Genomic DNA, 25,385 nt, shown 5'->3' on the forward strand with positions numbered 1-25,385 from the left:
TGACCTGTCTTGTGTTTTTCAGGAACAAAATGGGCCAAAGTATTAAACCCTGCTTACCAACAATGATGCAGGGTATCAGCAGGAGGACGAGCAGCATCAGATGGAACAGATATGATGAAGCTTTAAGGTTCAGTGTCACCGTTTGGTCTCCGTACTTTATCTGAACGGTGCAAATACATTTAAGAAAAAGTGATGTTTTAGTAATTATTACATTGTGCTGTAACTGTAACATTGCTCTGTGTTTGTTGTCCAGCGTCTTGACAGGAAGAATTACCATTAACTGTTGAAATTTAGCATCAGGTGGGTTTTCAATCTCACAGTTGAAAAAGTTGTCTGTCTCGTTGCTGATTTCTTTGACCATCACGTTGCAGGTGTATTTCCGTCCCTGCTGAAGGCCCCACACCGACAGCTCCTCTCGGCTCATGTTCAGTTTGTCCGCCTCTTTCTGAGATCACAACAGAAACAAACGCTGACCTCGTTGTGCATTCACGTCCTGGATTTTTGCACGTGTGCTGTAAATATTCCTCACCTGTATGGTGATGAGGACGTCGTCCCCCGTCCTCGTGGACGTGAAGCTGGTGAACTTGGGGTCTGGATAGTAGGTCAGTGGTGTGGAGCAGGCCAAGCTTTCATTGGCTATGATTAGAAACACTGAAGTCTCTTGAGTATTTTCAGCAGCAGGTGAATCATAGAGGAGAACCTGCAGAGACTTTAAAAACATTCTGCGTTATATATAGTACGACAAAATCTGTGTACAGCATGATGTAATGTGGTTAACGATTGTGTGAAATAATAATGTGAGACAGGATCACACTGGTTATTGTAAAATCATGTCTGTTACTAAAAAAACACTTAAAAACTTAATTAATTAAATGGTCTTGTTCCACCTTCTTTAAACGAAGCGCACCACAATGTGATGTGAGGGGCCACATCGGCGCACCACTTCTGGACAAACTGTGCTGTCAGTAAAAGGGAAGTAAATATTGACACGACCGACTAATTTCAATAAGGAAGTCTCACACAAACACCACTTTTGAGATCCATCTTAAATAAGAGCAGATCAGACCTGCAGCCTCAGCCGCCTGCAGTTTAGATTTTCTATATTTTATTCCATATATTTATCTGAGCTTGAACCGGGACCTGAGAACGTAATTTCATACCCCCCCATGTGTAAATGTGTGTTGGTATGACAAATAAAGTTCCTTGAATCCTTGAATAATGAGATCTGTGATCTCATCAGGGATTAATCATACAGCTCTGATGTGCACAGACTCACAGCCTAAGATGTAATCTAACATACTATGGTGATATAATGTGGTGCAGCATGATGATGTGACATAATTAATGTGAGATAACAACGCTGTGTCTACAGACCCACCTGATAGTTGTTGTCGTTGCTGTGAGGCCTGATTTCCTGTTCGGTGTGGTTGTGCCTTATGCTTTCCACAAACTCCAGGTGGGATCCCTTCAGTGTGATCCTCCGCTTCCCACTGCAGGACACAGAGCAGCAGCCATTTAATGCAAAGGATAAACCTTTAAAGGATTGTGGCCTGAGTCAGCACTAGAAGAAAGCTCATGCACTGAAGGTCCATACATGAGTATCAACAACAACCAGGGCTCTAGACTAACTTTTCCATTGGTTCCATGCTGCTGAACCGAGTTTTGCATTGATATAAAGAATAAATCTTAAAGTTTCTCTGCCATAATCAGCGGCTGTCATTAGTGGTTGTCTTCTATTAATTTCAAAAGCAAACAGCAAACAGGAAAACTGTGCTACTTCAGTAAAGTACAAGTACCTCAGATTTATATTTTCAAGTCCATTAACGTATACTACTACTCCACTTACATCTCAGAGGAAAATATTGTACTTTTTGAATTTATCTGTCAGCTTTAATCACTTTGCAGAACCAGTTTAACAAAACAAAACATAATCAATAAATAAATTCTCTTATCATATCAGTGAGGTTTCACCTGCTATGCACCAGTATGTAAAGTAATATGTAAAATATGTATAAATATCTTAACATCAGTTCCACTTTTACCAGTTGCAGCCTTTAACCCTTTGTTGGACAAGGGACCATATTTGGTAACTTAAGAGGAGAGTTCAAAATGGCCGCCCCTTCCAACCAGCGACAATCAGGCTACATGACAGACCAGCAAGAAACCATATATGGTAACTTCACTGACCTTGATTTTCACCATAACATTACATTTTATTTTGAAAACTCTTGTCTTGTAATGACCACCAGTACTGGTCTATGAGTGCTGAACACATTAATGCATCAACAATTATAATCCAATGATATAAAGAATATTATTCTGAAATACACTGAATGCTGCATAACTTCACGTATATTTTGATGCTAACAGTTTTGTACTTTTACTCAAGTAACATTTTTATTGCAGGACATTTACTTTACAGTTTGGCAGCACAACTGTTCCTTAAGAAAAGGATCTGAGTACTTTTCCCACCACTGTGGTTAGAAAAGGCTTCTTCTTCTTCTTCTCTGGCTCAGTCCGTCTCTGCTGCCTCTTATCGTCTCTCCCTCCCCACCAGCCTCACCCTCTCTCTCCTCTTTTTGCTTTTTTAAAATAATCAGCTAAAGGGCGCTTCGTTTTGGTAACTCGTTAACAACCAAATCTTTTGTTTTGTAACGTTACGTGCCGTTACACTACTGTGTTTGCTCTCAGCACATGCGGTGCGTATGGTGCAAAGTGCTGGCGGAGCATCGTGCACTCGTGTGAATGTGACCGTGGCAAATTTTAATTCACACAATCACAACAAATGGTCGCAGTCAGGGCCCTGCAGTTGGCACAGCAACACAAACAACACATCATACCCACGACTACAATAACCGCATGCTTACAGGAAGGTGTGAGCGACAAACCACCACACTGAAAAAGAAGGTTATTAAACTCTAAAGTATCTCGACTAGTTTGTTGTTTAACACCGTTGCCTGTTAAGGTGCAGAGACAGAGGCAGAAGTGGTACTTTCAGTCGCTGCGTCTAAAAGGGGAAGTGATCTGATGGTGAAAGACGTTGTTTTTGGGAAGTGACCGTCTTTCCCCATAAGATGACCCTCAATCTATAACCTCTCCTCCGTTTCCTAGAACAAAGTTTCTATTGAAGTCGGTGACAAAGAACAATGCACACATCCCAAAATAGCAAAGTTGTCACTGCACTTGTTCATAGTTTTTGGTGTTGATAGTGCTGTTTGGAGCATCTATTATACTAACAGTGTAGCAACCATAATATAGAGCATTAAGGGGCTGCAGAAGCTGATCCCAGGGATGGACTATAATCACTATTCTATTGTCTCTGTTATTTATTGATGGAAACATTAAATTCAGTCAGCTCAGCACTCTAAACCTGCTAATGTTTTCAAAATTAAAATGAGATGACCAGAACTTCTGTTAAACACGTTGCCAAAATGCTAAATTCAGCCTTCTTCCTCATATCCTCTTTCACTGATAGATATTATTTACCAGCTGCGTGTGATGGTCAGTAAATGAAGGCTTCGCTCTTTGATTTGGAGAAACTGACACCAAAACTTGATCACCTCGAAAGTCCACAGGACACCGACAGCGTTTCAGCTCCTCAGCGCAGCTTGTAAATCCCATCGGCATCGTTTCAGACACAAAGTTGTTTCGTTGACTTGCTCAGATTTTGCTGATTTGGTCATTTTCCTCTGATTCTCATGCTTCCAACACGAGCAAACGGGCTACATTTCTCATCCTGTCTGGTTTAAATGTGTTTCTTGAATGTATGTATGCATTTGCTGTGCTGCATACAGACAGTGTCCAGTCATACCTGACCCAGGTGCTGCTCGGCGTGATGGCGGTGCAGGATGGCGATGACAGGTAGGTGATTTCAGCGTTGCCATGGCAGCTGCCGTCTGGGAGGACAACGCAGACTTTGACCACACCTTTATTATTAACACTGGGAATGTGGAACATCAGACTGGTGCCAACGTTCTTCCACACAGGAGATCTGACAGGAGCACACGGCGAGACAGAGAGAAAGAAACACTCACGTTTTGGTGTTAAGAACTTCACAAGATCAATAATAAGCCTGAAAACTTGACTCACTCTTGTGGAGTGCATTCCATGTAGGCCCAGATCCTCACTCTGGTCACCTCGTGGAGGTTATGACCAGACAACACCGCATTGTTCCAGCCGTGGAAGGACATGACATTGGGAGTGATGGAGAGGATCTCTGGTTTCTGATGGCGAAACACACACAGCGATAATCAGATCAAATGTTTTAGTCTCTGCTGAGTGTGAGCGAAGCAGCGTGTTGAGGTTCAGACTCACAGAAAAGTTCCTCTCTGGCTCGATCGTTTGGCAAACACTGTCCTGCCAGAGGGAAGTGAGGGGGAGACATTATCAGGTTTATATGACTTTGATTGTAAAGGTAATATTAAAGCGGATTCATGACATGTTGCAGCTCAGCTCAAAGGTTTGAGGAGTAGTTCAACAACCATAATGCTTATGATGAAGTCAAGTCAGAGACGAAGACGAAGATGGAAACACTTAAGAGTCTTTTCCTGTATGTGTCACATGGCCACGGTGACATGGTGACTAGCGTGCTAACGTTAGCGAAGACACAACATATAAATACATGTTTGTCTTGTTCAATATTTCTTTACACAAATAGATCAAATCAATCATCAAAAAAAAAAGGTGGATAATTACATTCCTCTCTCCTTGATCTGCCCAGGAGCAGCCGCTTGTGCTCCAGCCACATCCAGCCTCGATACACTGCCGACACCTGCAGAGAAAACTAATGTCATCATCTATTGTTGTTGTTAACACACCAACAGAGAGAGACTGTATGTACTTCATGATGAGTTGTACGATATAGAGGAGCAGCAAGTTCTCTTTCTACTTTGTCTTTTTGTCTTTACACTCGCAGTCAATATATTCTGTGTGATTTCTGATCCTTGCTATTAGGCTGCAAACATCTGTTGCTCATCTTACTGGATGAATTTCCATCTGGAATATTCATATCCATGAGGTTGGCGTTCACTCCCTGCAAATTTGGATCCAGTTTTGGAAAAACCTCTCCGGTTCCCTCCCAGTGCATTCCCAACCAAATCTTTTGGCAACTCGGCATTCCCAATTTTCAGACATCTTGTGCAACGTCTTAAAACCCAGTTCCAGGAGAAACCCCCTCAAGATAAATGTGTCTACTGTGGCATTTTCCAACCTGGGCCCTCTGTTGACTGTACGTCCATTTAAAGTGCTTGTTTAAAGTGCCACTGACAGGTGTCAACACCATTAATGATGATCCTTACAGAGAGTTTTAATATAACTGTGAACATTTCATCAGTGATGCATCTGATTCTGCGTTCCAGCTTTTTCCCCCCCAACTTTTTCCAGCTCTGTCATTCATATCAGAAATGATCAGACTACTTGGACTTGTTGAAAAACGGTGGACTTACAAGGCAGAAGTTGGCGGTCCACTGAAGTTGGAGCAGTTGGATATTTTCACTCGTTCCAACAACTGCGATGAACCAAGTCTGATTCTAACTGCGACATCCAGGCCTGTTCAGTGAAAATAATACTAGGAATCTTGGTCATAATTTTGAGCTATAAATGTTTTTATGATCTGAAAATATATAATGTGAGACGACGACAGAGAAATCAAAAGACACTGACCTTCAGCGGCAAGTGTGCTATCAGAGAGGATGCAGATGCATCGTGGGAACTGCGGAGGAGGGCTTTCCCTGCTACAAAGCTGACTGGAACGTGCAGCGAAATGACAGGCGAAATTTTCCAGCACCTTCTTCCCTGCAGTCAGGTGTGTCTCGATGATGAGCGTGATCTGAGGAAGGAAGTGATGTGAGTGAAAAATGAAGAAACTGACAGTCACAACAGACGATAGTTAGAAGCTCGTAGATGATCTGTACCTGGCCAGTGTTGTTCTTCAGAGCTTTAGAGGAAACCATTTTCTTTTGACGGAAATCCTCAGGAATGGACACCCAGTCTGAATCTTCGCAGTCATCTGCAAATGTGCATCTAGGAGGAGAAAATTATGTTTTAACCAAGTTTTTTTATAATCATTTGAAGGCTTGAGCTCCAGATGTTGTGTCACTGACCTTTTTTTAGAGCCACACCAGACACAGTGTGGATCCTGTGAAGACCAGCATGCCTGCACATTTGTGTAATTGCTGCACTTTGCCACAGACACACGCTTCATCTAGAATAAAGCACAGGCATTATAACAAAGGGATCACTGATCACTGTGTCACAGTCACAGTGCTGCACCAGATACTGATGAGCAGCCAAGAGAAAGACGGATGAGGATATTTACTCTCCTCTCAGCAGTGTGGACATATTTTGTAAATCAGAAACTTAACAGAGTATTTGGCAGCTCTCTCAGAGCAAAGAACAACACATGGTTGCAGCACAAACAGTGATAATACATGTTGAGACATAACCATGCAGGTGAATAACACTACAGTCTACAACATATTATACCAATAGAGGTTTTGTGAGGCTCAACTCTTAATAAGCTTTTTGGTCTTTGACCTGAACTGAATCGAAATCATATCGTGGAAAACTTAAACCAGCAAATATTGTGTCATCATCCAAAGAATCAATATAATATTGTACCGTGATGAAACTAGTGATTCACACAACCAAGCAACACTGTAAAACACAGCATTCGTACATAAGACATTGTGGAAATAGAAGTAAAATCTGATTCCTGAAATACCTACCTGCTTTTGAAATGGCACATACACATATCTACTATCCACTGGATCCAGAAGTATTTTAGGGAACACCTGGTGGTCGTCATTGGCCATGTAGAGTTCCCCGGGACAGGCAGTGTGATAGTTCTTGTCCACAGCAAGCTGACAAGAAGAAAACAAAGCTTTGTTATGTTTCTGCTCTGCTGGTAGATAGCGAAAGTTAATGTTTAATAGGTGGATTAAAAAAAAATGGCCAACTAGCGCCGGAGAGAAGGAGCTACTCTGGCAAAAATATCAATGGAAACAAATGGTCTTTCAAGCAGTTTAAGAGCTCTTGTCTAAGCTTCAATCAGTGTTACTTAATCAGCAAATGAGAGATTTAACCACAAACCATAAAAATCTCTTCCATAAAGAACATTCTCTCTGCTTCTGACAAACACTGCAACTAAAAGTTAAGACTGATGCCACAAACATTAACGTATACGTCTGTCTTTACTCACTTAAAATAGAGTGTAACAAAGCCATTAAGTGTATTAAAACCTGCATGGACAAAATAATGGGGAAATTGTTTGCTGCCACAATCAATAGCTGTGGTGATTCTGTTGAAGTAGAGTTACATTTCCTGGCACGTCTGTGGTTCAGGCATCTCTTAGAGGTCAAGCCACTAGCTAATGAACACCAACATTAAGGTTACTGAGCAAAAACCATGACCCACTGATGCAGATCAGTCCTAATGGGGGACACGGTGTCATTCTCTGACACCACTAAGAGCATTGCTAACCTGGTGCATATACCAAAAAATGTCCAGCCTCCGAGTTAACTTATTAAGTGAATGGCTCGTACGACAAAAGTCACTTTTCTGGTGTTTGAAAAAGTTTTACAAAAGACTAAATCTCCATAGATTAAAGATATACAATTCAAAAAGTAATAAGAATCCATGTTTATAGCAGGAGGTGTCCTGAAATACCGCATGTGGCCACTGGGACAAATCAGAAGCAAGACTGCATGGCGGCCAAGTATCCATGTGATACATCCATGGTTTGGCATTTTGGCCACCGCCATCTTTTCTTTTCTTTTCTGAGCCAGAAATTACACTTTCCACTCCTCTGCAATCTGCAATCTCTGCTTGGTTAGGTTTAGGCATGACCCACCGCAGAGAGTAATCCACAAAGTAATCCCGCCATAAGCAGACCATGCCACCAATGTGACCAAAATTTACAAAATGAACACGACGCTGTATTGAAGAAGACTTGAAACTAGAGACTGAGACCATAAACTCATCAGGAAAATGTTAACTGAGGAAATAAATCAAGTGAGAAGTCGGCTCATTTTCTCATTGACTTCCATGCAATCAGAATTTGGGAGCTAGAGGATTCGCTCTTCATCGCTCGTCATCATGTCCACCTCAAATCACTTCCACTGTGTTGCCTCACTTTCCCCTTTTCCAACACACCGAATGTGATACAACAATGTTTTGGTGTATATGGAGGCAGATTTTGATCTCCTAATTTCATTCTGCTGTATTTTGCCTGCCTGTGCTTGTTGCCACTTTCCTGTGAATTTGACTCAGACCCTCCTGAATGTCTTTGCCTCTTCTGACTTCCCACCTGTTGAGTGACTGATATTTTAAGCCAATTCGCCGTCTCAGAGTGCTGAGAGCATTTGGCTGTGACAGGAAATGAATCTTGGGTGTTAAGAGGAAAAGGGCTGAAAGTGATATTGGGGTCAGTAATTGCCTTTCTGAGAGTAAGATTGGTTAGTGTGGTTAGACCTGCTCCAATCCACCCTGCACACGCCCTCAGCACTCTGTAAGCGCCGATGCTTCATATCAGATCTGATTTCATGATAAGAACAGGCAGGAAGAATAACACAGCGAGTGTGATGATGATGATGATGATGATGATGATTATGGCAAGCTCTGTTATTTTTTTTCCTTGTCGAGGGATTATACGCAGGCAGATGAAGAGTATTTTTTGTGTTTAATGTTTGCATTTGACTTATTAGTTGAGCAAAAACAGTCTTTTCCTAACTAAGTAGCTTTGGTGCCTAAACCTAACCAAACTGCAACTGAAAATAATCAAAGAAAACTCAAATGTATAAGTAAATTATGTTTAAAAATAAAACTATATATATATCTGTTCTCACGCAGGACTCAAATCCTGATCTCCTGGAAGAAAGTCCTGTACCTGAACCAATCATCCACCACCTCCACTAGCTCCTACTATGCGACTGGACCAGGTATAAATAACCAAAAAAGCGCCCATCTGGTTATTTGCACCAACTTGATATAATGCTAAAAATACTTGACAAACAGCTGCAGCATCACACCATCACCTCACAAGCGCTCGGCCCTTTTCTCAACAGGTTTCCTATGAACCCGCATCAGCTGCTTTCCCCTCATGCGTTACATTCAGCTATTCTTCTCCCTCAGGCTGCAAGAAATAGGTTGGGTAGTTTTATGGGGCACTTGTGGAAGTTAACTGAGGATGAAAGAGCCCATTGTGTCTGGCGGAGGGGTTACTGTGCTCTGCGCTCTCCCAGACACAAGTTGAATTCTTTAATCATGTGAGCGAGCATTTACAGCACGAGGAGTCTCTGCAGGATGTCAATTGTTGTATCCAGGAGACAGAGACACGGCAGATGCAGATGCAGATGATGATGGTGTGAAGGAGGAAATAAAAGAAGTGTGCGAACGCCTTTTACACTTACACACATCACCATGTGAAGTTGTAATGGACACATTTTACAGCTTGCTATGGTTGAATAAACTCTGCTGTTCGGTGCCATTCAACTGTATAGTATGACACACAAGTTAATGCAAAAATCCAAAGTCTGTGACGCACGCTATCACCCGCGTAAACACACACACCTTAATGAGCTGCCCATCTCCCGTCCCGATGATGAAAACCATCCAGCTCTTCAGTCTCACCGCCAGCACGGAGGTCATGTTGTTCTGCCTGAAGAGCACCGCCTTGGGACTCAGAGTCTTCGGGGGGGAAACACAAACGCACAGAACGTCAGATTTGGATCAAACAGGGTGGATTTATGGATCCTTGAGGGGTTCGTGAAGTGGTCTGTCATCACTCAGAGCTCAAGTAACTGCATTGCTTGATCATCAGTTGTACTTAAAGTACACGTAACATAGTGTCAGCTAAAAGAAAAAGATAATCTATGTGGTCACACATCTCTTCCACTATTGTTTCTGCTTAAAACTAGTCTGTCCATCACATCCAGTGACCATAAATGATGCTTGATTATATGATTAACTTGATTTGGAGTTTTGCTTGGATAAATATAACTTATTCCACACTGTCACGGCTCCATACATTACAGACCAGCACCTCTGTTCTGAGCTTCTGTTTAGCAGGATAACCCCCTAGTCACTACGCTGATGCTGATAATCAATATATTTCGCTCTCTTCTGTTGCACCACCTACTTTGCTTCCATCTGTTTATTCTGCTGCCATTAAAAAAAACTCATGTAATTAATCCAATTGTGGTTTTTTGTTTTGTTTGCTGTTTGTTTTTCTTAAACACTTAACAACCATCTGAAATAATATTTATGTAGATAATAAGCGCAGTGGCAGTAAATGAAACGTGAATTAACTTGTCATCACCTTTAAAGCAGCCTCAGGCGTGGACCTCTGATTATTACACAATCACAGCACAGCCAGTCAGCAAAACCTTGTTCCTTCCTCAAACATGCAGCCACCAGCGGACAAGACGGCACTTTGACTCCTTATTTTTGTGTCAACTAAGACGGCTGAAATGTTTCAAACAAGTTTTTTTTTTCTAGTTTGTTGGAGTGATTTCTTGGAAACAGATCATGTTCTTAGTTATTATAGGATAGTTGTTTTTATACTTTTTCCTCATATTCTATATTGTAAATGTCCCTAAAGTTTTTATATTTTGCATTTATGTCTCTTAATTATGTTCCAACATCCCACAGCAAACTCCTTGTAATGCAACCCTGATTCTGAGCTCTTATTTTAGCATGAAAATACACATTATTATTATTATTATTATTAGAACTGGCATGCAAAATGTAAATGTCACATAGTTCCACAGAACAGTGAATGTCAGTGCAGAGAAATAAACTCATTTTGCATGTTTGATATGCTTAATAAACAGGTGAGACCAATACAAAGACTCACCTTTGGGTTTGGTTTGGGCTTCGTAGAACATTGGCTGCAGAAGTCCGGATCCGTGTCGGGCTGTCCGCTGAAATCAGGGCTGATGTCAAACACCACCAGCTCGGTGCGGGTTGTTCCTCCGTCCACGCTGAACACGCCGCCCCAGAGCACCGGCGGCCCACCGGGGATCACGGAGGAGGCCACCAGTCTGCTGCCTTCAGCTCCACCAGAGAGGCTGAGAGTCGCGCCCTGGAACAACTTGAGCGTCTGGATTTTGTTGGTTTTGCCCTCCAGCCAAATGAGGCGCACTTTGTTGCTTTTCGCGCCCGAAGGCACGTTGGAGAAAAGATAGATGGTTAAGTTGATCTGAAATCCATCCACAAACTGCACGCTGCCCACGCGTTTGAATGAACTGCTTGAGAACTCATCAACAGCGGAAAATATGAATCCGCTCTGCGCGTTATTCGTGTTATGAAGATTCACCACATCTGATCCAGTGGAGCAGCTGGTTTTCGTGGTTTGCATGGCGGTGAGGATGTAAGTCTCCCTCCGGACGCGAGTCTCCACATCCACCGGGAAGCTGACGGACGTGTTGCTGAGCCAGAGGGGCCCCACCTGGATGTGCTCCCGGTGCAGCACATTTGAGATGTTCCCCTGATCCAGCACCTCGCAGTATCCGCACCCGTTGTCGATGACCCCGCAGCTGATCAGACCATCCTGAACCAGCGGCACCAACACATTGACCCTGAAAGTTGCGTTGCCGACATCCGACTCAGAAACCCGGTAAAAGTGCTCATCGGTCAGCGAAGGCCCGCCCTGCAAGACCCCCCTCTGGCTCAGACTCTGGACCGGAGTCAGGTCGTGGCTCAGCTGGTACAGCCTCTCCTCTGTGGCGACGTAAACCGTGTTGGTGGCCACGACGAAGCGTCGGATGTTTCCATCAAACTCCGTGCCTCCACCTTCTTCTCCCAGGCACCGACCCGCTCCTCCCCAGACAGTAAACAGCAGAGCGGGCAGCAGGATCATCTCTTCACGGCGGTGGCACCAAACGCTCACACGCTGACCGTCTCCATGTCTTTCTGCTCTGTGCCTCGGTGACACCGGAGCCGTGCGTAAAAGCGCACTGAAAAGAGAAGCACTGGAAGTGGGAGGGAGCGTGCGCAGCGAAACGGAAACCTAACAGACATTGTGTTTGTTATTATTTTGGTGCTATGCTGTTTTGCAGAAGTGCAGCATTTGTCCCGCTTTCTTCTTGTTTTCAAACAAAAGTCCAAACACAGAACCTGCGCGTGGAGCGATGCGAGTGCGCAAATCCCAGCTGATGGCGAACTCCAGATGACTGCAATCTGAACTACAATTGATTTATCAACCTTTTTTTTTTTTAAAATCACGTGATGATATCAACTTCAAGATGAACCAACAACCTGAGGTGCTGCGGGGGTGAAACGGTGAACTCACCTGGACGCAGCTGACACCTGCACGGATGGGGAAATAATCCACAGGCACCTGTTCCAGCCGTGTTCATCACTTTTAAGACTCCTCTGAAAACATTTGGTGGCATCGTAGTCGTCTGTGCCACGTTGTGTTTTCGGCTGCGCTGTATTTCTGTCTGAAGTTGCAGTGATTTGAGCCCTCGGGGCCACCGTACCGTCACCTGAAACCATGAAGTTTTCCCAGCTTTTATTTTACTGCATTATTAATGTGTTTTGTGTGCACATACACGTCTGAACGTTATCAAATAAGACACGGAGGGTCCGTTATCTGAGCCACACTTCCACTGAGCGCACAGCAGAGCATCTCACACACACTACTTCCGCCTGCCCTTCAAAATAAAAGCCCACTAACACTACACATTACTTTAACGGCAAAAAACATTAATTCACTTAAAGCTTTTTGCTCAAATTTAACTCCATAAAAATGCTACACTAGTCACAACCAGACAGATGTGGCACACCAAACTCGACTTCTTGTATGTTTGTGAATGAGACTAATTTCTTCAGCATTAGCATTAACTTCCTGAATAATCTTTTAAAATCCATTTTTATGTGCAGCTGTGACATGATGCTTCTAGGATTTACACATTTTTCACTATTAACCTGAGAAAAATTGTGTTGTGGAGAAAAACTGAACGTGAAAACAACGAATAGAGAAAGAAAACCACAATATAGCATTTAAGCTAGGCTACGTGTATTTCTGTTTAAACCGTTCTTATCACCAGCAAACTGTAAATTAGTCAAATTAATTAGCAGCGTAATTATGTAGAAATTAATTAAAAACTCCTACAAGCAGAAGGCCTGTTGTTGGCTTCCCTCTTGTGGCTGAACTCAAACATTATTTACAGGTGATTTGAAGCTAGCAGGTGAAAAATCGGCTCATCTTGTGTTTATTGTGTAATTGTGCTTCCGTGTGGATAAAATATATGTTTCATAATTTGCCTCTTGTTATCGTGGAGGCCTCTAGGTGTTTTCCTGTCGTAGTTTGATTTATGTTAAATTATTTGAGCTAGCTGGAGGCAGAAGTTTGCTAGCACTCCTGTTAGCTACTTCCTGATCTGAGTCACGTGACGCAGTTTTTATTTATCCACTTCCTCCTAAATATTGTTTTAAGTTTTAATCCTTCTTAAATTTCTTGCTTTTTCCTACACTCGAGTTTTGATCACTTTTCCCACTACATTCAGGTTGTTCTTCTTTAATCTTATCTACAGTGTCTGTATTTGTTTTACCTTTTCAGGCCTCAGACCCAATTTAGTTATTTAAAAAGAGGCTCTTGTGTGAAGCTGTTCTCCTGTTTGGACTCTTTTGGCTCTATTTCTGCCTCCTCCGACAGTAAAATACACCTTTTAAGAAGCTTCCTATAGTATTTTGATTGTCCTGAACATCAAAACCTTAAAGTCGCCGTGTGTGTGTGTGGCTTTATTTAATTCATGAAATGCATTTATTGATTGTTACAGATCAACATGGATACACACAGAGCACGGGTTTTTCACCTGTATGACAATAACACAAACTTTGGCGGAAGAAACCACCCATCAGATGTTAAACCACACACTTCCAGTAACGCTTTAGATCTCAACCTGCAAATTACAGTGCAAGGAAAGAAGTTCACATTATAAGAGGGGAACAAATGTATGCCTAGGGTGGCTCCAGAAATAAATAACACTGGTACATATGTGTGTCATTAGAGAGGATCCAAACTACAGTTTCCATCTGCAGGAAACAAAAACTTTATGAAAATATTTAACTTTTGGTAAATAAAAATGTTATGGTAGATGTGTGGACAGTGTTTACAAGGTAGGAAGAGCCTCTCTGGCCTGATGCTTTGGAAGAATAGTTCAACATTTTGAGAAATATTTTGGATTTCTGGCAGGAAATGAGATGAGATGAGATCGATCGATTGGTCTTTAGAGTAAATATGAAGCTCAGTGTGATGCAGCTCTGATCAAGAATAAGAATAAGAATAAGACCGACTTTATTTATCCCGGAGGAAATTATTGTGCCAGAGTGCGGTACAGAGGTCAAGTCACAACAATACAAAATATTAAAATACAAAACAGAAACAGAAACTTAGACACAATAAAATACAATTAACTTAAATAGTCTGTCCCTTTTTAAAACAAAAAGTACAGATTGAAAAGTACAAATTTGTGAGAAGTGTCACAGTGTGTGAGGTGAAGTGTGCAAAGTAAGTGAAACTATACAGAATAGACTTTAACAATTAAGCCCTGGAAGAGGGCTAATAGATAGGGAATAGGGAATTTCAACCATTATAACAATAAATTGCAGACTCTGCCTTTAAATGGGTGGATTGCCCCTTTATGACCCTGCAGCTTGTGTTGTCGCCTCCTGCCACTAGAGGTCGCTGCCCCCCCTCGGTGAGCAGATGCATGGGCACGCAGCAGCAGCCCGGTCAGAGGGAACTCCTGCAGCTCCGCTCCGTATATTTCCTCTGACCCTCCGTTTAAGGGATTCATTCATCTCAGTCGCAGCTGCTGCTCGGTCTGTCCGGACGGGATCTGTCCGCCGTCCGTCCGTCCGTCCGTCCACCCAGCTCCCAGAAACCACCTCTCCCTCCATCCAGCGGTGCGCTGCGTCCGCATCCACACCTGGGAAGGTCAGACGCATCATTTTTGATCAGCAGACCTGACAACTTTTTTTTTTTTTTTCTTCTTCTACTTCTTTTTTTTAATTATTCCTCTCTTCCTCATCATCCCTCCGTCTCATCACCGGGGGATCATCACTGCTCCCAGCCGTCGCAGGTGAGTCTTCCTGCCGGTGTTTTCATGTGAGGTGCGTCCCCTCCGGACGCAGCACTGCAACACCGAGCTGTGGGGATGATCAAACACCAGCAGGGCTCATATTTTAACACCAGGAACCCTCCAAAGTCATGCACACTGTGTCTGTTTGCTCTGGAGCTCTCAGTCCTGACACTAAATCATGTGTCTTTGATATTTGGGGACACAAATGTTTTGGTTTTCATCTTTCTTAATGTACTGTAACATTTTAAAAGTTAGACAAATCTTTCCTGTCAGTGATTCAGGCTGTGAAATGGGATGAAACTGGAGATAAAGCACAAAGTGTAATACAATCACCAGAGCGTACCTCCAGTCTTCATGAATTTATAGTTTTGTGTCACTTTGCTGCTTGATCTCCCTCCATCTTCCCCCTCAAGAACGTAATTGGCATTCAGGAGAAGCTCCCAGTGTTGCATAATAGCCCACATCTCAATGGGATTTGGGGTCAGTCAGCACATCCGACAGCGGCGCTCTCCTACCCAGGGTCCAGGGGTCCGCAAGAAGGTTGTGGCAGCAAAACATGAAGACGGGTTTGATCATCACTGATGTTTCTTTGACATGAAATCAGCAGAAACTCAAACAAAAAGAAGAAAAAACAAGTTACAGCAACTCACAGCTTGACACGCAGATATCACGATGATGTGTGTTTAGTGTACAATGAGGCGAGGCACATCTATCTGTACAGAACCTCTCAGGCACAAGGCAAGTCAAAGTGCTTCACAGGGACATGAAGCACCATGAAAACATGACTCAGAAACGTTACTCTGACGTACTTGTATTTTCCATTTTATGTTACTTAATACCTCAACTCCACTTAGTTTGATAAGACCGGTTTAAAAGCTATGATGCAGTTCTGCAGATAAAGTACGCAGCAGCACAGTCGTACAGTTATCTCAGCAATGTCTTTATGTGTGGGCCCTGATTTGTTTATATTGTGGTAAAAGAATTACTTACTGTACTTTAAAAAACTGGAATAGAGGACCTGTAACGAAGTATATCTCACACCGAGGTCCTTCAGGAAAAGGATTTGAATGCCTGGATAGCGCACAGAAAAGCCTGTTTTGTTCCGGGAAAGATAAAAATCTTCTCAGGGGAGCTTGTGATGAAACATTTTGATCAAATGGGGCCAAAAAGTCTATAAACGAGGGGTCTGTCTGACTGAGGGAGAAGCTAAAGAAGAAGGGAAAGTTACCTAAAGATGAATTTTAGTTTAACAAAAAGTGGAATCATAATTTGAATCAATTTCTTAAGATTCAGTCTGTAATTTCTGCTTCTTTAACCAATTAGTTGTACTTTTCTGTGACTAAAATGTCATTTTTTCTGTGTGAGTAGGGCATTGTAGCATTATTTATAGCATCATTTCCCCCACTGGTTTCACTGGTTTCCCTCCACAGGCAGTGCACCAGCTCACTGTACGTATTTTGATGACAGACCGGTGGTTTGCAGTCTTTCTATAGCCTGTGGTGCGGCAGGTCTCCTCCCATGGTTTGGAGCTCCGAGGTCTGTAATCTCCCCGAACCACAGCACCACCACCCAGATTCATTTCTCAGGGTAAAAATGACACAAAACCCAGCTGGGCACACGGCGGAAAAAAAATATACACGTGCTCAGTTTGACAGTTTGGATGGAGTCCCTGTAGAGCAGAGGTCCATGGGGTAAAAAAAAAAAAAAGCAGCCAATTTGTGGACACAAGACAGATTTAATTTAAAACACAGAGGCAGACTGGGTCCTTTTTGTTTCAGGTTTATAGGATTCTGATTCTGTTCCTTTTGGCTTCGGTCTGAAATGCAGCAGCAGCACTTTTACTTTCCCTGTCGTATAAAAACTTACTGTGTCCTGCCTTTTCTTGCACGAGCTCATTTTGTGCTTTTTTTGTAATTATTGCAGAAATGTAGTTTGTACTGTTTGTTTTGAATGTACTATTATGACGATATGAGCAGTTGTACATGCAGATCTTACACTTTTTTTTTCAATAGTATGACTCACTTTAATTTGCAGAGAGAGGTGGAGAGGACTAGTTTGGATTATTCCTCATCGAAGGCCTTTTTCAAAGCTGTGGATCAAATGACTGTGTGTATATGAAAGCGGCCTCTGCAGTGAAGAGCCCTCAGAGAATAATCACCCAAAGCTACTTTCACACTAGAGCGACAAAGTCACAACACACGAGTCGTGTTTTAGAAGAAGTCGGTGACATGAAGCTACAAACTGACCCGCTACAGATAAGTTTAAATAAAGTTGTGCTGCCCACAACTTTTCTCAGAGCTCCAGTGACGTGATGAAACAAGACTAATGCAGCTTGGCAGATTGCGGGAGCCTATTTAGAAATAACACACTAATTGTGGTAGTGTGTTATATAGTTAGCTGGCACTATGTCATAAATCATGTCTATTCAATATTAAAGATAACTATAAATGAATAGGTGCATCAGCCTGTCAATGCTTGAGCAACACTTCAACAGCAACTCGGTGTCACTGTAGCTGCCGTCTTCACTTCCCCTCAGCTCTGTGGAGCATTTTAGCATCTTTCAGCTCATCGTTTTGGTTTTTGTTGTCTCGTCAGCCATGTTTCCGACCGCCACAGGCAGCTGCCAGAAGCTGGTGACGTCAAATTTCAGCTCCACAAGAATTAACATGTAAATACACAGTTTTTTGGAGGTTTTTTTTGGTAGGTGGTGTTTTCATTTTTGGTGGAGCCATGCTAACAGTTCATCCCTGATTCTAAGCTCAGTTAAACCCGCCATGGCACGTCTTATTGCTGTACGGGATGCAGATGAGATAAAGGTGATAATGATCATCTTGACCGAAGGTGGCAAACAAGCATGCAAGTTCTTCTTCTGTTTTATCTCTGCTGTAGCTGTAACATATTTCGTCTTTGTCTTTCATTATAATATTTGTAAAGCAATGCACTTGTTCCTTTTTTCCTTTAGTTGATACTGTAACACTGTGGTAAGTTATTTTTGTCTTGGATCATTAGTGCAGACAATACTGTAGTTGGCACTTTCTCTTCTGCTAGACAGTTCCAGATGTGTTGAGTGTAGCGGCCGCTTCAGCCTCACTGTTTATCCTGTGACTTCATGACTTGACTGAGGTGTGTGTGTGTGTGTCTGTGTGTGAGTGTGTGTGTGTGAGAGGGCGAGGGTCGGGGTGGTGGGTGGAGTGGGTGGAGGCCATAAATGGCGAAATGTGAAAAAGAATGACCGTTTCAGTGGGGAGACACTGCTGTGTCCTCCTCTTCCTCCCCCTCTCTCTCTCTCTGGTGTTTCCCTGCTGCTGCTGCGTGAGAGAGTGGGGGAACACTACAGAGTTGTGTGTCCGCTTACTGTAATATGTGCAAGATATAAGATCTAAAAGTGACAAACAAGGCAGAAAGATGGCTGAAATAGTCTGTTTTAATAGAGCAGACCCATACAAGCTGTTTATGTGGGCTGCAGCTGTGTCATTAATATTCTGTTCACATTCGGCATATTTCAAAAAACCACTGAAGAAATTCTCTCTCTACTTTCCTACTTTCTCTCTATAGGGCGATTCAGCTGTTGTGGTTCCCCCTTGTGGCTCAACTACTACCCAGTTTGGAGTTGTTGGAAGGTGTTGTTTTCATTTTTTGTGCAGCTATGCAAACAGTCTATCTCTGATTCTAAGCTCAGTTAAACCAGCCGTGGCACGTCTATTGCTAAGTGGGATGCAGATGAGATAAAGATGATAATGATCATCACAACAACCCGTAGAACAGTGAAAACGAGCATCAGAGCTGCTGCCCAGCGACAGACTCAGCTAAGCTATTGAGCTGACGCTGCAGCACAATAGCTAAGAGACGTTATCGCTCACTGGTTGTGTGACTGGGGTGAGACGCGTATTTGTTTTGGTTTGAGATGCTGAGATATCGTATATATAGAAGATCTTCATCACCATGGTTACAATAATAACCACATGACTCAGGTTAGGGAATGAAATGTTGGCTGATTGTTGGCTGAAAACACCCCCAGCTTTGTCTCTTGAACGTTGTTGTGAAATGGTGAAATGACTGACCCTGTTGTTTTTCTTGGGGCAACTGTCTCCAAATACACGAGGCACAGTTATTGCTCCCAACCCTTTGGCAGCCATGATGGAGGTGATGCTGGTGGGTTGCAGCCACTGCAGTGCACGGTCAACACTGGTTCACCTAAGGTGGAAAAACACCATCACCATCCCAGAAATGCTCAAAACGCCTCAAACTAGACTGGGAGGACATACCAAAATGTTACTACTGAACCGTGCTGTCTGGAGCCCACATTAATAAAGCTAAAAACAATATTTAAAGATGCTGATGGCTGCCATGATGACCCTTGCTGAGAGAGAGAGAGACACGGTGATGGATGATCGGCCTCCACTTGAGCCACACCAGGCGGCACACAGTCGCACCATATATGGGCATGTGTGAGTTGGTATAAAAGGGAAAAGGTTAGTTTAAACTGTGTGTGTGTGCTGCTGCAGTGGACGAGGAGGCAAAGCGCTGGAAGTTTGCCACCTCATAACTTCAACCAGTGTGAAGCTGGCTAACATGTTTCTGGCACTGACACACACAAACACATTTTTCAGCTTGACAGGCTGTACTAAACGTCTGTTTTCAGTTCTCTCCCATTTTTCTTGCTATATCTCATTTCAGCTATTAACAGAAGGATGAGTGAAAAGATTTTTCTTGTGTGGTTTAATTTACTCTACGGCCACCGCTGATAGATCCTCTCACAAACATGCCTGACATACTTCAGCAGGCTTTTGGTTCTAACAGGTGCCAAAAATGCTCGGAGGCCAGTTTTCTGTCACTTACTGAGTGTTTCATCTTAGCTTGAGACACAAAATAGTAACCAATTTTAGAATTAGTGTTTGCTTTGGATAGCAAGATATTGTTTTTGTGCCCCTTGAGCATGTCTGATTATTTTTGTCACGTCGTTGGTCAGAAAGAAATTTGGATTCCTAACTTTCTTACAGGACTGTATCTTGCAAAAAACACATGATCCGCCTCTGATTGGTTAGGTTTAGGCATGATCCGCCTCTGAATGGTTAGGTTTAGGCATGATCCGCCTCTGAATGGTTGGCCACAAGGTAAAACATACATTTTATTGTCCATTTTCCTCTAAATGTGACCATATTTTACTAAATGATGCCAAAACTAGTGATGGAGACCATAAACTTGTTAAGAAAAGGTTTACTCAGGTAATAAATCAAGTCAGAAGTAGAATTATTTTCTCATAGACTTCCATACAATCACACTTCTGTTTGGTGCCAGTGGAGTCGCCCACTGCTGGCCAGTAGACTTTTGAGATCCAGGAATTATGTCGATATCATTTATACAGTCTATGGTATTGTTAGGAGTTTACTGATACTGATGTTGATACTGCTTATTGATACTGCTACTTATTAATAATCTTATCGTTACAACTTTCCATAATTTTGTGCAAAAAACAAAGGTGTGACATTTATATTACTTTTTTTTGCAGAAATAAGTTCAAATGTGAGTTTCCTCTATATGCACGACACAAATGGCTACCTAGCAGTTTTAGCAACTGTAACGGGCGGCATCTTTACTTGAAGAGGTCGAGACAGATGCATTTTTATCAACGGAGCCACATTACTAATGCAGTCAAACTGGCTGCAATGCTTCAGATTTACGTTGTATTTGTAAGTCTTGCATGAGGTTGCTAGTGTTACCCCCTTTACACACAACTATCTTTTTACATCTAATTGCAATCAGTCCTCTCATCTAACTCTTGCAAAAAACAGTATAGTGTAAATATAAAGTCCATCAAATGTCTAACTGTTCCTTTGAATTTCAAAAACGAGCTGTTTTGTTTCACAGTGCACAGCGACCGGCGACATCTCTGCAACGAAACACACAAAAAACAAGGCTGTATTTTTCAAGCAGGAACAAAAGGCAGCAAAAAACTGTGAAATATGTTTTGTTGAATTTCAAATCACAGTCAATGACATTTGATGCTTTGTGTGGTTTTCACCGTGTTCCAGCTGCATTATGGGTCAGGTCGAGAGGGGGGTGCTGACATGTCTCTACTGTATTCTAGTCAGGATTTGCTGTTGTGAGCCTGCAGCACAGTACAGCTTCTGAGTTTTCTTCTGCAGTCTCACAGCTGCAGCAGCGGTTTAGATCCATGACCTTCCAGTAACAGACGCACTTAACTATTAGGCCGCTGCCGCTGCTGCATACATTTAACAAAAACACAAGCCTGAGCCTTGTGTGTTTGATGTATTATCTCAGAATTGCTGCTTATTGGAAATGCACCCCTCTTAAGCCTGCATATCCCAGGATTCATCTGGAATCATTAACTACAGTAGATTTCAGGTAGATTGCAGTTCATGTCTGCTTGCTTTTGGTTAGAAGTTGGAAAGAGCCGCCAGGAGAAAAACACAGTGTGTTTGGGGCAGAAGTTTAGAATCAATTACTTGGTGCGATAACTTCACAGAGACAGTTTTCTCATTAAACAGACCCGCGCTTGGTTGTTTTAACGGGCTGCAGTCGTGTTTCCCTTTGGAATGGATTACTGTGGCTCTGTGTGCTTTAGTCTGCACTCCCCAGCGCTCTCCATCTTCACTTCTCTCCGTCTTTCTTTCACATCTCTCGCACACTTGCATGAAAAATCACAGCTAGGAGGTCAACAACTCCCAAAAATGGACCGACACCGCTGTCTCTGTATTGCACGCTGCTCACTTTGGTGTTTAAAACTGAGGCCTGTTTTGATTTGTGATCTTTCTGCGTCCTGTCCCCTGTGGGTGGACGTCAGAAGTGTGTCACCTTCAGCTAATTAAATCTGTAGCCAGCTGACAACAACACAAACGATACATCATGTTTCATCTGCATAGTTTCACTAAGGATGCTTATTTCAAAGCGCTGCACACCAACAACACAGTTTGGATGTTTTCTCTGTGTTTTTCACACATTAGACTGGTATCAATTCCACAAAGGACGATTCCTCTGTTCCACTTTACTGTGCACGTGTTCAAACGCCCAAACATGAATTTAATAATCCCTTAAGTCGTGTAAATATAGACGATAAAAGACAAGCTTGACTTGCAATAAACTTTGGAGCTTAAATTTCTGTCTCCAAAAAGTAGTCTGATTGTATGAAAAACTATACTTCTCACATGATTTATTACCTCAGTAAACATTTCCCTAATGAGTTTATTCTGTCAATAACTAGTTTTAAGTCTTCTTCAATACAGCATGATGTTCATTTAGTAAATTATGGTCTCGTTTAGAGTTAAATTGATGATAAAGCAGGCTATGCTTTAGTTTTTTTAGCCTTATTTTTGTGACAAACCAATCGGAGGCGATTCATGCCTAAACCTAACCAATCAGAGGTCACTTCTTGTTTCAAAAAACTAAGATGCCGACGGCCAAGATGCTAAACTTGAGGCTTCAAACCAATGGGTCCACTTTTTTTTATACAGTTTATGACCCCATGACGCCCACCTCCCCACATAACACCTACAGCAAACTCAAGGCAACAGTTATTTTTCCTTCAAATCATATTTATAAAATCTAATTTGTAATATGCAAATGTGATTTCAAGAAGCCAGGGTTGTACTGTGCTGATCTACCCAACTTTGAGTTGTCCAGTCATTCATGGCCTGACACTTCTGCAAATGTATCACTGAGAATTCACTGTATGACTCACAGATGGTGGTGGAAGAAACACATCCTTTACTGAGCCAAAACTAGCAAAACTCCCATCAAATGTTGCCAGCAAAAAGGGAAAATACAGCATCAAAGTACAACAATCAAGTTGTCAGCATCAACCTACGACTGCTCTGTAACACAGAAACTTGTCCTACATGTCTCCTCAGACGACGCTTCCTGCCGTGTGGACAAGAGGATGGATGGCTGACCTCGGAGCTCACTGATTGGTTCCCCTGATCGTCGCTGGCTGCAGCTGCTGTCATGGCCAAAAGCCCGGAGGTGAAGCTGGCCGTCTTCGGCAGAGCGGGGGTGGGCAAGTCAGGTAAACTGCCACGAGTCTGTGTGTGTGTGTGTGTGTGTGTGTGTGTGCGCACTTTTCTTACTAAGGCTTTACATTTAAAAGGCTTAGACGTGGCTGCTGTGTGTGTGCAGACATTGTGGAGCGTGTTTCACCTCTTTCTGCCTGATTTATATTACCACTGTGCATCTCGCCTCAGACCTTGCTTTCCAATGTTTCCCTCCATCATCCTGTCAGTATTTTTATACTCGCCATAATTTCTCCTCGTACTCAGTTTGCTTGCGTAGTCAACATTGCAGTGGGAGGTTGTTTTTGGTCTGGCTTAAATACTTTCACTCCCACAGATAAGTCAGTTGAGTCATTATCATTTGGTTTCAGCATTCTTCAATAAGCTGCAGCGGCTCGGCCTCAGCCGGCACCCTGTATGTTTTCTCCAGTAGCTAACACAATAACACAGACCATATGTTTCCTGCCGGCTGCAAATCAAGATGGATTGCTTCTGTGTAGCAATCAGCTGTTGGAGAACATGCTTCGGGATCTCTTCCATGTCGAAGGAGACCATTAAAATGCCTGAAGGGGTCAGCTCAAGTGCTGTACTGGAAAGTAGAGCGACTGAGGAGTTCACGACCCTCATCTGAAAGGAGTGCAGTTGTAAAATATGGCGGTGAGGCTGACGGCATCTGACATGCACATCTGAAACCCTGTTCAGGAAATGGAGACCTTGAACATGCAACTTCTCTCCGTGCACTAAGAAGCGTATGGTTAGCTCTGCCCATTATCCTCCTCAGTTCGACCGCTAAAACAACCTGTCAGTCACCTTAATAAGGTGCAAACTGATACTTCACCACTGATGTCTTTTCTTCTTCCCTCCCCCAGTTTTTACTGTGACGCTGTGGCTGCTAACCTCAGGCTGCTCATTTGAAACAGATGAAACAATTCATTAGGTTATTGTTCAGGCGTCAGACATCACTGTATGTCTGCTCATTTTCTTTAAAAATAGTATATAATTGAATTTGAGAATGCGAGAACATGCTCACATGCTCCCATTTAGTTTCACAGCAGCAGGAACATCACTGAGAACAGTCACTGCTGACGCTTAATGAAAAGTTAAGGGATCATTGGAGGTATTACAGTTCATTCGGAGGAGGATATGAATGTCTGGAACAAATTTCACAGAAATCTATCCAGTGGTTGTGGAAATATCTCACTCAAAACCTTCTAGTTGTGAGTCTAGAGGGAAAATCAGGGGATCAGGAAAGATCAGAAGGCTTCATCCTGTGGGGAGCATGACTGTCTGTACAAAATCTCACGGTGGCTGAGATATTTCAGTCTGGACTGGTTGTCATGTTAAAACTACGGAGCAAACACGACAGGCAAAAACATTGTTTTGTTTCATGAACTTGTCTTTTTTTTTTTAGGTATTTTGTGGAAGGAAAGCATCCAAATACAGATTTAGACTTAGATTTTATGACACTTTGTCTATTTGCGCCTGTAGATTTCTCTTAAGTTCATTTCTTTTAAAGGCTGTTTTCTCAAAATGAGTAAATTCTCTCACTCTGAGACATAAATCACCAACCTTTCCACTTTCATTTCTCTCTATATATTCTAAAGGTTTTTTTACAAAGAGTCACAGATCATTCATAGCCTGATGAATATTAAAAAAAAAACATCCATACATTCATCTGTAAAAACCTTCAGATCTAATATGTCAACGAAATGAAAGAAGACTTTTGAAGCGCTCAGATTTCTGTTCTGCGGATGTATGAAAATGAATGGACATTTAATTTGATAATGCCTCATTTGCATATTTAAAAATAAAGTTTCAGCAGACTTGTAATACAAAAAATAACTGTCTTAATATAAGTAATCAACTGGGGAAGTTTCATGGTGATATCTATTGAAATGTCCCCTGTAGTGTCTCCCCTTAACACAAGAATGTCCACAGACTTTTCCGAAAATCGAGCCTCAAGGTCACACAAAGTTGTCAATATTTTTGGCATCAGGTCCTGGTGATTTCATACCTTCTGCCTCCCTTTTCACGTGGATGTCTGATTTTCACGTGGACCCTTGATTCACGCAGCCTGATCCTCCTCCGTCAGCCGCATGCTGCCTCCCTTCGCTCTTTAATGCACAAAAACAGACACACAGCAGGACAGTCGTCATTGTTGCCACATCTGAAGCTACACGTAGCCCCGGTGATCCCTTCAACAATGAGCAGCTCTCATCTAATCATAGCCCTTTAGTGGAAGCCCACGGATGCAAATGAATCAGCCTTCTCCTCCGTGGGCGACCATCGGGAC

General features: G+C 42.5%; 2 protein-coding genes across 3 annotated transcripts in view; one reads left to right on the top strand and one right to left on the bottom strand.

The window, feature by feature from the left end:
* plxnc1 (plexin C1) overlaps positions 1–11,929 on the bottom strand; it is a 29,328-nt gene extending 17,399 nt beyond the window's left edge. For both annotated transcript variants that reach the window (XR_011585894.1, XM_070853568.1), the window contains exons 1-15: positions 10,853–11,929; positions 9,568–9,684; positions 6,726–6,860; positions 6,102–6,202; positions 5,913–6,021; positions 5,662–5,827; positions 5,445–5,547; positions 4,696–4,771; positions 4,315–4,356; positions 4,090–4,223; positions 3,812–3,991; positions 1,379–1,490; positions 530–709; positions 275–445; positions 58–160 (exon numbers count right to left, since the gene is read on the bottom strand). Coding sequence is in view for 1 of the 2 variants with exons in the window: in XM_070853568.1 (XP_070709669.1) it covers positions 58–160; positions 275–445; positions 530–709; positions 1,379–1,490; positions 3,812–3,991; positions 4,090–4,223; positions 4,315–4,356; positions 4,696–4,771; positions 5,445–5,547; positions 5,662–5,827; positions 5,913–6,021; positions 6,102–6,202; positions 6,726–6,860; positions 9,568–9,684; positions 10,853–11,857 (2,734 nt within the window). In the remaining variant the exon portion in view is untranslated. The remainder of the gene's footprint in view (positions 1–57; positions 161–274; positions 446–529; positions 710–1,378; positions 1,491–3,811; positions 3,992–4,089; positions 4,224–4,314; positions 4,357–4,695; positions 4,772–5,444; positions 5,548–5,661; positions 5,828–5,912; positions 6,022–6,101; positions 6,203–6,725; positions 6,861–9,567; positions 9,685–10,852) is intronic.
* Positions 11,930–15,032: 3,103 nt separating this feature from the next.
* rerg (RAS-like, estrogen-regulated, growth inhibitor) overlaps positions 15,033–25,385 on the top strand; it is a 37,803-nt gene continuing 27,450 nt past the window's right edge. Inside the window, exons 1-2 of the mRNA XM_070854077.1 lie at positions 15,033–15,086; positions 22,955–23,109. Coding sequence (XP_070710178.1) covers positions 23,049–23,109 — 61 coding nt within the window. The 5' untranslated portion in view covers positions 15,033–15,086; positions 22,955–23,048. The remainder of the gene's footprint in view (positions 15,087–22,954; positions 23,110–25,385) is intronic.

This window comes from Pempheris klunzingeri, chromosome 22, assembly GCF_042242105.1.
Source record: "Pempheris klunzingeri isolate RE-2024b chromosome 22, fPemKlu1.hap1, whole genome shotgun sequence".
In the NCBI taxonomy this organism is placed as follows: Eukaryota; Metazoa; Chordata; class Actinopteri; order Acropomatiformes; family Pempheridae; genus Pempheris; species Pempheris klunzingeri.